Source organism: Podarcis liolepis, assembly GCF_965112155.1.
Source record: "Podarcis liolepis genome assembly, chromosome: 8".
NCBI lineage: Eukaryota > Metazoa > Chordata > Lepidosauria > Squamata > Lacertidae > Podarcis > Podarcis liolepis.
Window position 1 is genome coordinate 18619113 of NC_139560.1, and position 17815 is coordinate 18636927.

Consider the following 17815-nt stretch of genomic DNA (forward strand, 5'->3'; position numbering starts at 1 on the left):
TCTAAGCGGTGTATAAAAAACTGAAGCGACAACAGAGAAACTGACACAAACTATTACACAAAATAAGAATAGTTCCCTCATGCGCATGGATTTGCATCTCCCTGCCTGCACTTACTGATTTGGCTTATTTGCAGATCCTCCACTCTGTTATATTTCCTCCACTATGGTGTGTTGAGTCTTCTTTCTGCTTAGTGCTGTGTGAAAATGTGTTCCAGCAGCAATGATGTAAAAGGACCAGCAGCAATGATGTAAAGGGACCAGCATATCATGTGATTTTTACATGCTACTTTATTCCAGGTTAGACTATTCATCCATCTAGTCTAGGATTAGAGGCATCACCTGCTATCCAATCCTTTTAAATGGAAATTGCTAGGAATTGAAGCTGGAACTCTGCATGCTGTGTCTCTACCTCTCAACTTTTCCAGCCGTGATTAACAAATTGCAGCCATGTAATCAGCTTCTCTATGATGTAGCTTTATTTATTAGTGGGTTCATGGAATATCAATATTTGTGCTTAGCGGGAAAAATCCTCTTAACTGCTCAAGGGCAGAGTCATGTTTGCAGATCATTATAAGCAGCCAAAAGTGCAAATGCGAACTTAAAATGCCGGTATCTTTAAGGAGCGTATTCATACTTTATTTATGGCTTGATGTGCTTTGACAACAACGAGTGCGTGATTCTGTTTCCAAGCTTGCATAAGTTTACATAAACCCTTTCTGGATGAACAGTATATGGTGATGAAAGCCCCGTAATTCCATTCATTATCACAGAGCACATCCAAATGATACCTTCTTGTGTGTTGGGTTTTGAGGTTTTATTGAGGCTTCCAGGGAACAAAATATATTTCTACCAAGACTATGTGTCACAAGCAAAATTTTGGCTAGGCAGAAGAGGTGGCAATGACCCTTATATTTCAGCCTACTTATTTTTGGTATGTTTCAGGTTGCAAGGAGATTTTTAAAATAGCAGCAAAAGAAGAAAGCACTGTTATTTCTGAAACTGGAAACATATTTAAGAACAAGTTTTTGATCCTTGCTGTAAATTCCCCTGTCCCACTAGTGAAATCACTATCTGGGTAGACGTTAGCCAAATTGCAGCTGATTTGGGGTGCCATGAAAAGGGCAGGAATAGTGTTGCTATTTTTTACTGTCTGGGGAGAGGTGCTTGTGGAATTTTCTGCTTCAGGTAGCAACCTAACTTTGCTGGTACTAAACTCCACGCCTTGGAGGGGTGGGCTGCAATTTGCTACTCTATTCCAGGCAGTAAGATATGTTGGCCCAGCCCTGTACTCTTCTCACTGCCCCTCCCCAGCGACATACAAACTGCCGCTGAAAGAGACACTGAAACTTGAAATAGCACTCCCAGTATGTGTTCTCAGGATGATTTCTCTCTCATTGACAATGCATAGGAATCTGAGACGTATAAAGCAAGGAACGCCTAGGAATCGGTGCTAAAACACCCTGCATTATTTTAAAAATAGAAAACGCTAAATCTGCTTTTAGAATGGATTATGCAAATCAAATGCATTTGCATATCATTGTTCAGCTTGCTTGCTTGCTCTGTTCTGGTTGCTTCGGCAGTGTTTTTTTGAAAATATATTTTTGGTCTACATATTTTATTTTTATTTTTGCTTTCTCATGAACTGGATTAAAACCAAAAGTTGGGACTTCCTTCCATTAGAAAATAAAGAAGTGGTTTAGTCTAGAATTCTTCCCTAATGTGGTATGATCTCCCAATTGCTCAATAAACTAGTCAGTTTTGTAGCACCTGCTTGTGGTTAACGCTTAGCTGGAATGAAATATTCAACACAGCAATAGAGAAATTAAAATAATAATTTATTTGTCAGACAAATAAATGAGAGACACAGTGGTATATGGATACCAAAGCTCTGCCCACTCCAGCCCTGATGGCCAGCACTTATATTTCCTCAGCCCAGCCCCCTTGCTCCTCCTTTGGCTGCCTCTGTCCAATCAGCCTGGTTGAAATTCCTATTGGCTGTTTGCTAGAACCAATCATAAAAGATACACCCATTTCCTATTACCTTTTATGGGAGACAAAGAGCTATATTTCCTTCTATCCATAAATGGCAGACAAGTAGCCATATATCTTACATTTGCCTCGACAAGGCACCTTAATTACCAGATCATCTTTGCCCTATTGCCCTATTACCCCTTCACTCCAAAACAGATGGCTAAAACAGATGGCTCATGGTTTTAATTTTTATCTTAAACAGAGATCTTGGGTTCACCTTCTCACACACCATCAATGAAATAAGAATCTAACATTTCTTACTTTCTAAATCCTTTGCATAATTACATTAAGCCAATATATTTCATACATTAACATATATAGCTTTTTAGAAGGAAAGGAACTTAGTAAAAACAGTTTCCAAAAGCAACCCCTTGAATTTACACCCCCCTTTCAAGCCAGCTGCTGTTCCTATTAGCTCTTGCCCTTTAACCTTATGAAAATATGGCTCAAGTCTAATGGGAGGCACCTAGTATTATTTTCTGTTAAACAATAAATCTCACTATTTACCAACTCTTAATTGTGTTTTTGCAGCTTGATTGTATTCTGTAATTTGTATGGTCAGTATGACCTTTTGCTCCCAGCCTGTAATTTCCTTTTACAACTTTAAGGTACTGCTATAGATCAGGGGGGCCCTTGATCAAGAAGATAAACAACTGCCAGAGTACTCAGCCAGCTGCTTTATGTCTGGCATGAAACATACAAACATTTGCAAATATATTTTTTAAGCTCATTTTAAAATACAAGCCTTGATCAGATGCCTCAGTTTGGGATCACCTCACCCCATATATGCCCACATGACTAATTTTATTGATGGAATTGGCACTCTTAGAAGTGTCACATAATGTCCATTCTACTCTTACTAAGAACTCAATCTTTTAGTGGTATCACATATTCTCTGGAACTCTTCTTATTGATATTAGGTACTATTTTTGACAGCTATTGAAAGCAAGCCAATCCAGACATGTGATTTTATTGTGTTTATTTGTTTTTAAGTCTGTTGATTTTATCTATATTTTGACAATTTTAGGGTGTCTAGTTTCTGGAGTCTGTTTTTAGCGTATTTGAATGACTACTATGTATTATCATGTAAAGCACATTCATATTTTTCTGTTAAGGGTTATATGAATTATACTAAATAAATAAATGAAACTTAATACATAAAATCAGGGTCAGACACAAAATTGCAGTGGGGGGCAATTCTCTCTCCCTTACACATTTGCTGGATATTCTGTCTTCTTAGAAAATAACCCGTCTCTGTTTTCTCAAGGGAAGACATTAATTTCTAATAAATTATTTGAGAATTTCTGCTCCAACCCTATGTTAAATATAAAGCGAAATGCCCCTCCGCATTTCATTCATAAATAGGGTAGAAAATATCATACACTCCTTTGCATCCCAAGTTTATTATTGTTTAATATTACTTTAATGTTGCTTAAAGAAGCAATGGCCATGATAAATTTTCTTTTTCAGACTGTTGGAGAATTCTACTTCTGTTCTCCCTGAGAATATTCTGAACCCATCTCCCTCTCTTAGCACCTTCAAATAAAGCAGAGAATTTGGGGAAGCCATTTTCTCTCAGCCCTACTTTGATCTGTCTCTAGCCCTGACAGGAACATGGATTTCCCTTGTAAGGCAAAGAGCAGTACAACATATAAAATGAACCTCCAGCTTTGCTGATAAAAAGACCATCATGTTTTCTTGATTTTGGTGTTCTATGTTCCAAGTATTTTCTGAGAATTTCCCCCCCTGAAGAAACAATACTGTATATTTGTCTTCAGGGTTCTTTGGCTGGTGTGCAGGGGTTGTAAGATTTACCTCAGAACAGAGATATCTCTACAGTTATTTGTCTTGTGTCCTCGATTTTGAAGACAGTAATGTTCAAAATGGGTAGTGTTGTGGGGGGTGTTCAGAAGCTTTAGCTAGCTTTAAACTGAGTGGTTTTGTAGACCCACATCTTGTATTCCCCAGTGGAAAATATGAAACAAACACTTGTGAGAAAGGTCACTGAGAGTGGAGTCCTTCAGCTTCCTGACAAAAACATGGAGTCCACTTGTCTCTGAAAAACAGAGAATTCCATCCAAGATCCCGAGGCACAGCCCATGTAAATAATTCAACATAACTCTTCATAAGTAATTCAAGTTTCATTCTGAAGAAGTGATATCTGAACTAAATGTATCCCAAAGGCTTTTACAAAGTTAACTAATGCAGTCAGAGTTAAATAATAAATAACAACAGATAATTTTTCAGATGGGATTTAAAAATAGATCATGAGTTGCCAAAGGCCCCAAAGAGGGGAAATAAGAAATATTTTGGGTATGGCAATTTGGTAATAGACAACAGTGTGCATGCCAAACTGAGAAGGTTATGAAATGGTTGTTCTGAACTAGTTTGCAGGAACCAAGCCTATTGGCCTTAGACCATTGGTAAATTGTAGGAACAGGGAACCTGTTGCGCTTCAGAAGTTCATTGACTACATCTCCCACTATTTCCTTGATCAGTGGAACTGGCACTATTACAAGTGCCTTATAATATCCATTCTGCATTTGTAAGAACTTTGTCATTTAATAAGGCCTCCCCTATACTGTACTTTGGAACTCCTTGCCTATCAAGCAGACACCTTCTCTGAATTGTTTTCTGTGCCTGCTAAAAACATGGTTTTGTAACGCCTACTCAAATGCTTAGAAAATTTAAACTTCTCAGTATTTTAACCTCGTGTATGTTTTAATATATTTTAAATTTTTCCCCAATTTTATGGTTTTATCTTTTTGAAAGCCACTTTAAGAGTTGGTTGTTGTTGCTTTTTACAATCAAGCAGTGCATACGTTTTATGTAATAAAATAAAATAAACAAATTCCTGTCCTTTGCTCATGCTGGCTGTGGCTGATGGGTGCTGGAATCCAACAAAACTGGGAAGTTAACAGCTCTGAGGGATAAAATCAAATGAACAATGGAACATAAACAGTGTATAAATTTTATGAAACAAATAAACAAAATGAAATGAAACCTACAGCTGTATTCCCAGCAGGCCTTAGGGTATAATTTTTATTAATTCAATCACCCAGCATTCATCATCAGGCTACAACAATTTAAATATTCAATATTTAAAACAATTAAAACAAATCATACCCTCAGGAATAGAGTGGATCCCAAAAAACACGTATTTCGGGTATCAAGACCAAGGTAAAGAGGTGCATTTTCAGCATACTGATGATTTGGATTTTTCAGCATCAAAGGTTCCCTCTGATTCATAGGTGGAATTATCTGTTAGTAAAATTTTCTATGATACATATTTTTGCGCTTTCTATCTCACAGTTGAATGTGTGAACCGCTGTTGAAAATATTGTGCTCAAGAGAATGTGAGGTGATTTGAAGCTCTGTCTTAATCCACGCAATATGCTAACAAGTTTGCTATTCCACCATATTTTAATATTTTTAAGGGAGACGATGGATGTATCACAGAGAGAAGGCTCGTATATTCCACTGGCAGTGGGACAAGGAAGTAGGAACTGAGTTGTGAACTCTCCATGAAAAAGAGTGCAATTGTTTCCTTGTGTTAAGGGCTAATGATTACTTATTTTGACTGCAGCACTGTGTGAGGAAAAGGGCAATCTCTTTGGCAATCAGGTCTCAAACTCTTGGGGTTTTATGGCTTAATAGAAGCATTTTGAGAAACCTATTAGCATCCAGTGTCACTAGCGTAATGTGTTCCACTTTCTAACTGGAAAACTCTACTTAGCAACTAGGTCACAGCATTCTGCCCTAACCTGTGTTTTTGGAATGGACTTAAGATATAATACCTCCAGCAGAGCTCCATATACAAATCAAGGTTAAAGGAAATAGTTTTCATAATGTTAGTAAAAGAAAGGGAGCAGCACATTCATCTTCCTAGATGTGAATGGAGAAGACCAAGGGATAGCTCATTTGATAAGAGCACGAGACTCTTAATTTCCAAGTCATGGGTTTGAGCACCACATTGGGCAAAATTAGGGTTTGGACTAGATGATTCTTGTTTGTCCCTTCCAAGTCTACAGTTCTATGACTTGGAATATGAATTTCACAAGCAAATGGCAAGCTAATAATATGACATCTTGATCCTAAATCCATCAACTTGGACATAATGTAAATTCCATAATCAAGGAGCTGTCATGGAAAAGTCTACTTGATTTCAAGACCCATAGGGGGCTGACATGCCAAAGATGTGTTTTACTATACAGTGGTACCTCGGGTTAAGTACTTAATTCGTTCCGGAGGTCTGTTCTTAACCTGAAGCATCACTTTAGCTAATGGGGCCTCCTGCTGCCACCTTGCTGCAGGAGCCCAATTTCTGTTCTTATCCTGAAGCAAAGTTCTTAACCTGAAGCACTATTTCTGGGTTAGCGGAGTGTGTAACCTGAAGCGTATGTAACCTGAAGCGTATGTAACCTGAAGCGTATGTAACCTGAGGTACCACTGTAGTTAGATAAATATCTGGCAGAGTTGGAGCAGAATATTTAACTGATCTATTAAGGTGAGGAAGAATTTGTTTCATTCAATAAGGTATGCGTGGTGATAATGAATTTACTCTTTTTTTCTTATTCGTTTTTTTTGCAGGATTTATTTATACATGTGGTGGAACATTAAAAGGACTTAATGGTACTATAGAAAGCCCCGGCTTCCCATATGGATATCCAAATGGCGCAAATTGTACGTGGGTAATAATTGCAGAAGAAAGAAACAGAATACAGATAGTATTTCAGTCTTTTGCTCTAGAAGAAGAATACGATTATTTATCATTATATGATGGGCATCCACATCCTACAAACTTCAGGACAAGGTAAATATTGTTGACATCCTATCAAAATATGGCTTGCTACAAATGAATACATTTTCTCGAAATGTCTTTCCTGGCAATATTGGAACTGAAGTTGTTACATTTTTTCAGCTATATTGCTCATCCTCTTTTCAATAGCAGATGCTAAAGTCAAATTACGGAAAGAGGTTCACCAAAAGAAAACATTGCCCATTCATTTTCAGATGACAGTTGACAATTCCTTTGACACAAATGTATTAGCTTTTGTACAAACCATAAGTTTAGGTAATGAGAAAGCTTATAACTCATCGTATTGTGTTTTTCTGAAAGCAGTTGTTATTTGGGTTACATTGTAGATCTTGTTGAAGCATGTGGTAACTCAGTGGCACATGAGAATAAGGTCTGCAGAAGGTTCCAGGATCAATTTGTGAGCACCACTAGTTTTCATTTTAATTATCTCATATAGAAAGGCTGGTAAACACTTCTGCCTGAAGCATCAACAGTATTCCCAATAGACAATATTGCATATGCACTAATTGTCCTTTTCCCTAGGGACATTCTTTATTCTCCAGTTGCCCATATCTTTACATTAGAGTGATGAATCTTAGATTGTGTACATATATGCAAAGAGTTTGAAGGGGTCTCAAAGCAATATATTCTGCCTGAGGCAAATGCAGAAAATTCTCTGCATCCCTGATAGGTGGGGAATCCAGCCCCTCCTTAGAAGGTTTGCTCCTCTGCTCATTCCATCAGAAAGCAAGAGATAACTAATCTTCAAGATTTTGTCTCTCTTTCACATGACCCTGCCATGTTCTTCTCTCTCTTGACCTGAAGATGGTTTGTTAGCCTATCATATAGTGACTGCCAGATATAATCAGCCTAAATGTCTGACTGGCCAACAGAATCAGAACTGAAAACCATGTGGAGTGTATGTAGGCATGGGGGAGAAATCCATATAGTTTCATTTTAATGAAAACTTCTCAAATTTGCACTTCCCAAACAACTGAAACACAACTCTTCTTTGAAACTCACACTACTCTATACATTGAGACAAAGTTCCCCAACCAAAGAGTGCATACATAAAAAGTGCACATTAGTGAAAATACAAAATCCATGCTATTTGGGGGTGGGGGGAGATTGCTTGTAGAAATGATTATACTAGATAAAGAAAATGTACACAAAGATACATACATTGGGATAAATTTGCACGTAAATGCACATTAATTTTACTGCAGACTTTTAAAATATTGCAGAGGGGTGAACTGAAGTTAAGGTTGTGAAATTGAGAAATGGAGAAAAACTGAAATTGACACATGCATCCATCACTGGGTGTATGGGAGGAAAAACTAGGGTGGCCATGCTACACCTGCCCACTGAAGCTTGGGACAAGTGACTAACATGCCCTGTGTGTAGCTTGACACTTTTTAAAAAGAAAAATGAAGAGACTCAATGGTCTGGTGTATGGTTTTGGATTCATTTGCTGGCTACCTTATGAAGCTTAGCTGCGCAAACCCCTACTTCCCCGCTCTGTGTTGTAGGAGATGTGGGACATGTGGGGCTCTGTTTCATTTATGATGTGAGGTCCCATCAGCCAAAGACTTTGGGGTCTGCAACTTTCTCTGTACTTAGGTAACTTATTAGACAAATGATTATGCCTGATCCTACTCTTGCATTCCTTTCTGTTTTTTTTTGTTGGTAGACATCAGTACCTAAGGTTCTGTTAAAAGTTAATAACTAACTGCCAAACTTTAGTGGCATGGTATTGGAGGGGAATGGAGAATCTTCCTCTTAAAACTTGGTATGATAAGAGTCTGGCAATTGGCGCTTGATTAGACTCTTACCCAAGAATTCAAGGAAGCCAGAGGAGTGGCTCTGACAGATAAATTTGTTCTAACTCAGTACCCATTAATTTATTATGCCACTATCTTTCTGGAGGGACACTTTCCTGCCAACTTGGTTGCCAAAGTAAAATCCACTGTCAGGTTGTATTGCAATAATGTATGACTATGGAGACGTTGTTTATCTTTTTATTGTTAATAGATTATTATTTTTAGCAATACCTTTAATAAAAAGCATTTTTTTAAAATTAAAAAATAATGTGCCACCTCCACTGGCTGAAAGCTGAAGCATCATGATTACCGGTACTTACAGAAATATCTCTTGGAAAGAATGCTTTGAAAAACAAGGGTCAGAGAAGTAGCTGCTGTCTCCCTATTCTTTGGAGGGCTTGTTGATCTTTGTGCTGTTTGCTTTATAAATATAGACCTCCTGTGTTTTTCAGGGTCCTTGGGGGCTCTGTCCAAAAACACGTATTCATTACTAGAGAGTCCAGGAAACTTGGTTTGCTCTGCACTGCTCCATCTCTGTCTCAGTTGACCAGCTGAGCAAAAGCAGTTCCGAAATGATTAGGCGCAAATTAAGGGCTCAGCATTTTTGACGCAACTTTGAACTACAGCATAGGATCATTGATTTTCTTCAAACAGCCTCATGCAGTGCTGCAGCTTTGGCCACCACTTAGATAGAAGCAGGAGGCACGGAAGAAAGATAAGATTTACTGTGGGGATTCAGAGGTAGCAAGGAGGAATACAAGAAATAATGAGACTCCAAATGTCACCCATAGTCTCTTTATACAGGTGCAATGTGGCAGGTGGCTCTCGAAGATCAGATAATGTCAGTTAAGTAGAATTATCAAAGTTAATTGACCAGCACTCTATATGCATGGCAGGAAGAAAACGGGAAAAGGCAAATGGGCAATGATGAGGATGGCTCAGCAATTTTAATCCTGCTGACCAATTTAACCTGTTTTTATAATGTCAGATTTAGTTTATTGAATTGCACCTATATTTTTATTCCCTTATTCCTTTTCCAAACTGCCTCAGCAACGTGATGGTAGGGTGATGTAAAAAACAACAAACCTTTAACTGATTAATTGCTCAGTTAAAGCCACAAGAGCTGAACCTCCTTAAACCACACTCGGTTCCCATAATGAGGCTGAGATGAGTACAGCACTTGCATATGTTAAAAATGTGTTGAAATTTCCAACAGCATCCCTCAAATATTTAATGTTTAATGTTATTGTGTTTGTAATATTTGATTGGGAGCCGCCCAGAGTGGCTGGGAAAACCCAGCCAGATGGGCAGGGTAAAAATAAATTTATTATTATTATTATTATTATTATTATTATTATTATTATTATTATTATTTGAAGTTGATTGTGTGCTATAGAGTCTTAAACAGCTTGGACTCTCCATACATTATGACCCATTTACACAATTTTATTCTGAGGTAGAATACCTAAAAACACTTCAATCTACATTCAAAAAAATATTGATTTCTATTTAGTTTGTTTGGTGGGTTCATGAAGTGCTGGCTCCTGGGGATTTTATTTTTTTGGGGGGGGGAGGAGAGGGGGGCTCAAGAAAACTTTTGACACTTCCTGTGAGCTCCACACTGATCTCTAGTAGCTCTATCACACTGAGTAAAACAATGTCCTGGAAATGTGTTCAGCACCTAATAGTCAGGCACTGAGATTCAAATTCATCCTCTTTGTTCTGTATGCTTGATAATATTTATGTGAGCTGTACTGTTATCTTTCAGTCTGTAGGGAAACTACAGTTGTTAATTTAACAAATGTAATTAGATTGAGGTGAGTTTTATACAGCCAGGTCTCTTTTTTCTACTTGATGCTCCTCACCCCTGTAGGGTGGGGAGACCATTTTCAGCCAGTGGTCCACATTTTCTCATGGGAAAATGCTCAGGTCCTATATGCCACTGATGGCTGGGGTCAGATGAGAAAGTGGACAGAGCAATGGATGTGACTCTTCCAGCTATGCAAAAGTCAGAGACGTTTCCCCTCAAGCCATGAAAAGGTACTCAAGAAGGGCAGGTTAAGGGCACTGGGGGGACAAACGGAGAAGCCTGGAGAGCTGTGTTTTGCCCCCTTTGTTTGACCCGAGGTCTCCCAGCCCTGGTAAAGAACATCGAATATGAAGAGGAGAATGTCACAGCCTGCTTCAATGCAAAACACAAGCAACAAATGGTGTGTTGCTAAGCATAGACATTAGCAAACTGATGTTAATGCATGCCAAGCTTTGGCGTAATTAAAAGCTGGTAGTTATGTCTCTTGAACCTTGACTATTATTTCCAGGCCCTCCCCGCACCCAGCAGGTTTGGAAACTTATATGGTTTATTAGCAGGGTCTCCGCCGCCCCCTCCAGTCCAGGCAGAGTTCTGAATGCAGGCCTGCAGCACAATTTGTTCCAGGTTTATAAGTGGGTTTTGAAGACCCATTTATTTTCGACTTGCTTTTTCATAAATTATGTAGTTGTTGCTGTGGAAATGGTGCTGGGATTTCTTTTAGCCTGTTTTTAATGGTGTGTTACTGGCTTGCTGCAGTTGATATTGCTGTGCTTAGCAATGCTATTGTTATTTAGTTTTATTCGAACAAATTGTCTGTGGATGGTGTTTTATTCGGAGGTGGGGGTGGGATGAGTGTTTGTGGGAGTTGGAACTTAACTGGTTAAGTTGTTCCCATGATGCCTCAGCATTCTGACGTCAGCTTTCGAAGCTGGGAGGAGTTTGGGAGGAGTTTGCCAGTCCCACTCTGTGTTCCGTGGGGAAAAGACGCAAGTCTGGCATGGCTGCAAATAGTCCTGGAAATTCCTGAGAAATGTTGGAATAAATGCTGTAAATAGACAAGCTGGACTCTGTGTGTTTGTCTGGAAGCTGAATCAAGCTGGTGACAGTTCTACACCGCTGTGTGAAACTCTGCTGAGCCGTGACTGAGTGGCGCAGCTGAGGGAAGCGCGCCGGACCGGGCAGCCATATATCGCTAATCGAGGTTCGTAAATCAATTAGCGGGGGTCACGGCTAATAACCAAAAGTCACAGGTTATGGATCCTAAATCATCGCTTGTAAAACTGTCACGGAAGATACTGCTGGAATGCGTTTGAAGTCTGCAGTGTCGAGCAGGAGGCAAAGGAGCAGCTGCGGAGTTTGAAAGCAGCTAGCTGAAAAAACGCAGAGGACTGCTGTGGAGCCAAGGAGCTGAGAGCAGCAGGGAATCGTTTCTCCGGACGGGTGCTGGATGAGCTGGTGATCTTGTGAGTACAGCTTGGGGCCCCTTGGGAGAACGGAAGAGGATGGCAGGCTGCCAGGTCTTGGAGGACTGTGGGAGGCTCACTTTAAGAAGTTGGGCAACCTGGCTGCTGATCTGAAGTCTACTGTTCTGGGTGCCAGGAAGCCAGAGGCCGTTCAGCGCTCCAGGGTGTTTGTGAGGCTGGAGGCGGAAAGCAAGGGCCGGGAGATGGCTGCTTCAGAACAGAAAGACAAGATGGCACTGATCACCTACGTGAGAGCCGGTGCACAGCTGGGAAAGGCTGTGGGCCCCAGAGGGGGGGCAAAGGGACTATTGGCACTTGGAAATGTACTGCTGTGTTTGCTGTGAAGCTTCAGCAGGAGGCCAGAGCCCTGGAGAAGGACTACAAAAGCCTAAAGATGGCTGGAGCCCCTGTCCCTGATGCTTTAGCCACAAGGAGTGCTGCTGAGCAGGTCGGGGGGGCGGAAGGTTTCCAAAGGCACGTTTAAAGTTTTCCACTGTACGTACTGGAATGAAGTGGAGGTTCAGAGGGGGCGGAGCTGGCAAGGAGTGCTTTTCCGGAAGAAAGAGAAGGAGGCCAGCTGGGAGGAGCCCCGGAGCAGTGTTTTTCCACTGGAGTTCGTCATTGCTACAGGCTTCAAGGCCAGCCATCTGCTGCAGCGGGAGATACGTGCTGCGGAGTTGTCTGGGAACTCTGAGATAAGTCCAGTCTTCAGAGCAACGCAGGATGTTGCGGTTTTCGGACGCTGCCAAGGACTGAGGCAGCGGGACGTTTGTTGCTTCTATTGGCAACTGTGAAAAACAACTCCAGCCAGGACACGATGACACGCTGGGTGTTTTGGTTTCTGCTATCAGGCAGCACCTGATAGGCAAACTGCGGAACTGCAGGGCTGTTTTCAACAGGAACAATTGTTTTATTCACAGACGGAGCACAAAAAAGCAGTCTGTGGTGTGGCTAACGTGTATTTTCTCTCCTTCACAGGAGGAGCTAGAGATCTGCGTTGTGCCGGGACTGAATAGTTGTCGGTTATCTGTATCTGCTCTAACGAAGCAGGGGTTCAAAAATGTGCTTTGAAAATGACACCTGTTCCATTTTCAGAGGGGGGCGACAACGGGTCAACATGGCGAAGAGCAAGAACAATTTCTTTGTTCTGGAGTCACCTATGGAGGGTGGTGGGAATGCTGAAAAAGCACAGCGCAGTGTGCTAAGGTTCCCAAAGATGTGCAAAAGTTGCACAGGTGCACAAAAGGGTACAAGCTCCGGAAATGTGGGAGGTCCCAAGGGTGCAGGGCATGCAAAGGTGCAAAGGTACTTGGTTTTCCCGGGTTTGGGAGGGTAACCAAAGAGCCCTTTGAGCTTGTTCACACAGATCTGTCAGGACCCATGAGGTCTGAGAGTCTGGGTGGGGCCAGGTATGTGCTGTCGCTGACAGGTGACCACAGCCAGGTTGGCTGGTGTTTCTCTCTCAAATCACAGGGGGAGGTGGCGCAACTGTTCCAGGATTGGGTTGCGGAGGTGGAACTAAGGTTCTCCACCAGGGTGCAAGGGTTCAAGAGCGACCGAGGGTCACAGTTTACTGGGTCTGCTCTGGAGAAGTTTTTCAAGGAAAAGGAAATACGTCACTAGGTGACGGGTGCAAAGTCTTCTCAAGGGAGAAGGGAGGCTGTGGCTGAACCCAGTGATGGGGACCAGGTCCAGAATCAGGGTTCAGATCCCGGTGATGGGGACCAAGTCCAGGGTCAGGGTTCAGGGCAGGTTTGGGCATCTCCAAGGGTTGTGAAAGGAGTGTCCAGGTGTGAGGCTTCATCTCCGGTAATGGAGAAAGCTCACGGAAGGGTTGTCAAGTCAGAGGGGGAAGAGTCTGACGGAGAAGACACAACTGCTGGCCCTAATGGGTCAGTAGGGTAACAGGTCACAGGTGCGTGGAAAAGTGTCGCACAGTGTGATTCTGGGAGTGTTGAAGGGGTTCAACAGGTGCCTGGGAAAGATGCCGGGGAGGGGCACAAGGCAAAGGGGAAGGTGTTGAACTCAGAGGGTCTTGTCAGAATGTGATGCAAGAGGGGGTGTGGGAGTTGGAACTTAACTGGTTAAGTTGTTCCCATGATGCCTCAGCATTCTGACGTCAGCTTTCGAAGCTGGGAGGAGTTTGGGAGGAGTTTGCCAGTCCCACTCTGTGTTCCGTGGGGAAAAGACGCAAGTCTGGCATGGCTGCAAATAGTCCTGGAAATTCCTGAGAAATGTTGGAATAAATGCTGTAAATAGACAAGCTGGACTCTGTGTGTTTGTCTGGAAGCTGAATCAAGCTGGTGACAGTTCTACACCGCTGTGTGAAACTCTGCTGAGCCGTGACTGAGTGGCGCAGCTGAGGGAAGCGCGCCGGACCGGGCAGCCATATATCGCTAATCGAGGTTCGTAAATCAATTAGCGGGGGTCACGGCTAATAACCAAAAGTCACAGTGTTTTCTTAATGAGTAGGTATATTGCATTTTTATGTTTTATGGAACACACTGTGCTTCAAAACGGGGGTCATAAACCTGTTGTTGTTGTTTAGTCGTGTCCGACTCTTCGTGACCCTATGGACCAGAGCACGCCAGGCACTTCTGTCTTCCACTGCCTCCCGCAGTTTGGCCAAACTCATGCTGGTAGCTTCCAGAACACTGTCCAACCATCTCGTCCTCTGTCATCCCCTTCTCCTTGTGCCCCCAATCTTTCCCAACATCATGGTCTTTTCCAGGGAGTCTCTCTTCTCATGAGGTGGCCAAAGTATTGGAGCCTCAGCTTCAGGATCTGTCCTTCCAGTGAGCACTCAGGGCTGATTTCCTTAAGAATGGAGAGGTTTGATCTTCTTGGAGTCCATGAGACTCTCAAGAGTCTCCTCCAGCACCATAATTCAAAAGCATCAATTCTTAGGTGATCAGCCTTCTTTATGGTCCAGCTTTCACTTCCATACATCGCTACTGGGAAAACCATAGCTTTAACTATACGGACCTTTGTTGGCAAGGTGATGTCTCTACTTTTTATGTGATAAACCTACGACCCTCCAAATTTTGTTGGACTTCCCATCAAGCTCAAGTAACATGACAGTGGTTAGGGATGATGGAAGTTATAGACCAACAGGATTTGGAGGGCCATAGCTTCCCCATCTTCACCTGAAAGGTGACAGACAAATACTTAAATAGTATACATATAAAAAGGATCTGATTCATGCTTTATTTATTGCCGTTTAGAAGGTGGGATCGGTTAGTTTTCACTGACCTGTAGAACAAAATTCTAGATAGCAAAAACTTGGTTGTTTTGAAAATCAAGATATAGAGCAAAGTGCCAAATCATGAAGTCTACTTTGACATTGGACAGCATCTCCTGTCCTAAAGCTTCCATGCTTTATCAGATCATGTGAGACAGATTTATGGCTTTAATAGTCTACAATTTTCTATTCATTATTTTTAGGTCAGGCAGGGAACTCAAATATTCATGAGGAGAGAAAATATGTTTTAAGGGGAAATTGTGTTTGTCCTCAAATGACAAAGAAACCACAATAGTTGGGAAAGTTAATTATCCACACATGTTAAATATTTTCTAAAGAAACAATGGTCCATTTTAAAACAAGTTCAGCTGACAGGGATAATTTTTATCAGCTGCCTTGTAAACATCATAAATTATGGCTCTTATTTCTATTAATGTTATGTGCATTTCCTTTTATCTTCTTTTGCATTGAAAGTTGCAATTTATTTCTTCTTTTTATCATTGCTCTACATTTTGTCTGTGCCTTGATTTCCACATCATTAATTTTCATAGTGATATCATTCTTGTTCTGAAGTTCTATTCTTCTCATTGTATCTGTATTACTTACATTCTGTCAAGGGCAATCTATATGTTAGGGATGTTACAAGCATTTGAGGAAAAGTGCTTGCACAGGTGAATTCCCCTCCCAAACCTTACAATAAGGAATAGAGTGAGCACAGCATGGTTTGCAGCCTGCTCCAAGCTGGCCTTTACTTGTAATAAGAACAGGGCATTGTATTGAAGTCTTTTTTCTTCAGCAAGCAACCAGAATTAATCACCCACCCACGTGGTTGTTCTCCCATCAAGCCAAGTCTTGGTTGTTCCAAAGCACTCTTTGAAGGTCTGTAATTTGGTTTTAAACTATTTTTGATATTGCATTTTTTAAATTACTGTGACCATCCCTGGTGAACAGCAGATAATAAATCAAATAAATAATAACAAATTAAGAAGAAATCTGTTGGATCAGGTCCAGGATCCTGTTCACAATGACCAGCAAGATGCTTAAGAAAGGCCAGCAAGTAGGACATGAGTCCATCAACATTTTTCACACATGTCCTCCCCAGTAGCTAGCATTCAGAAGTGTATCACATAAAATAGTAGAGGCAGCGCACAGCCATCATGACCAGTAGTCATTGGTACACTTTATCAAAGGGAAACTTCCCTCCGGAATAGAAATCATATATTGAACAGATGGAAAGCTCTTTAATCTAAGCAGGCTGAAAGCAGAGAATAAGGTTACCGTAACTTCCGTCATAGAGCTTCAGTACGCTGATGACAACGTAGTGTGTGCACACTCAGAGGATGACCTCCAAACCATCCTAAATATCTTCTCAGAAGCTTACGAAAAACTTGGCCTATTGCTCAACATCCAAAAAACCAAAGTGCTGCACCAACAAGCACAAAACAATGCATCTGCAGTGCAACAAATGTTGGTCACTTCGGCTACCTGGGCAGTTATCTTTCCACAAGGGCAGACATTGATGCTGAAATCCAGCATTGCCTGAGCTCTACGAGGATGGCTTCCTCCCAATTGAAGTGCAGAGTGTTTGAGGACCAGGACATTTGCAGGGAAACCAAAATGCTTGTTTACAAAGCTATTGTACTACCAGCCTTGCTGTATGCTTGTGAAACATGGACCATGTATAAACACCATCTCCAACTCCTTGAAAGATTCCGTCAACAGTCTCCGAATGTTTTTACAAATCACTTGGGAAGACAGGCGAACTAATGCCAGTGTACTGGAAGAAGCAAAGATCACCAGTGTCAAAGCAATGATTCTTCAACATCAGCTTTGTTGGACTGGTCATGTTGTGCGGGTGTCTGATTATTATCTTCCAAAGCAACTACTCTATTCCAAACTTAAAAATGGTCAGTGTAATGCTGGTGGTCAACAAAAGAGGTTCAAAGGCTTTCTCAAGGCAAATCTTTAAAAATGTAGCATAAACACTGACAACTGGGAAACACTGGCCTGCGAGCGCTCCAATTGGAGAACAGCCTTTACTAAAGATGTCATGAGTTTTGAAGATGCTTGAACTCAGGTCCAAAGGGAGAAACATGCTAAGAGGAAGCCACGCCTGGCAAACCCTCACCATGATCAACTCTCACCCAGAAACCTATGTCCTCACTGTAGAAGGATGTGTGGGTCCAGAATTGGCCTCCACAGTCACTTTTAAAACCATGTTTATGGAAGACAATCTTACTTGGCTATGAATGATCACCAAAGAATAAGAAGTAGTAATGGATAGCTTTATCCCTCATAAATTTATCTAAACCCTTTTAAAGCTATCCAACAACCATTACTACATACTGTCACAGCAAGTTTGTTAGGATATTTCCATTCCACCTTAAAAAGGGGATAGGCTGTTGTGAGTCACAGCCTACGTATTTCCTGTTCACAGGATGTTTCTGTTTTGTTATTGCTCTCATTTTTCTCTCTGTGCCTGGACACTCGAAGCAGGCAGTCATGTTTTTTCCTTTGTTCTGACCAACGCTGAATAAAGTTGTAAATATGCTCTCCTGAGTGCATCTTTCGTTGTGCGAACTCTGCTGATAGAGTGTGCACCAGCTCTGGAATGTGGCAAGCTATTTCTGAAGCTCGTGTCGCTAAATGACT

The 17815-nt window shown here is 41.3% G+C and overlaps 1 protein-coding gene across 5 annotated transcripts in view; it reads left to right on the top strand.

Annotated features, from left to right (window-relative positions):
• CSMD3 (CUB and Sushi multiple domains 3) overlaps positions 1-17815 on the top strand; it is a 591548-nt gene that overhangs the window by 103249 nt on the left and 470484 nt on the right. For all 5 annotated transcript variants that reach the window (XM_083516438.1, XM_083516434.1, XM_083516435.1 and 2 more), the window contains exon 2: positions 6622-6844. In XM_083516438.1, the coding sequence (XP_083372564.1) occupies positions 6622-6844 (223 nt within the window). The remainder of the gene's footprint in view (positions 1-6621; positions 6845-17815) is intronic.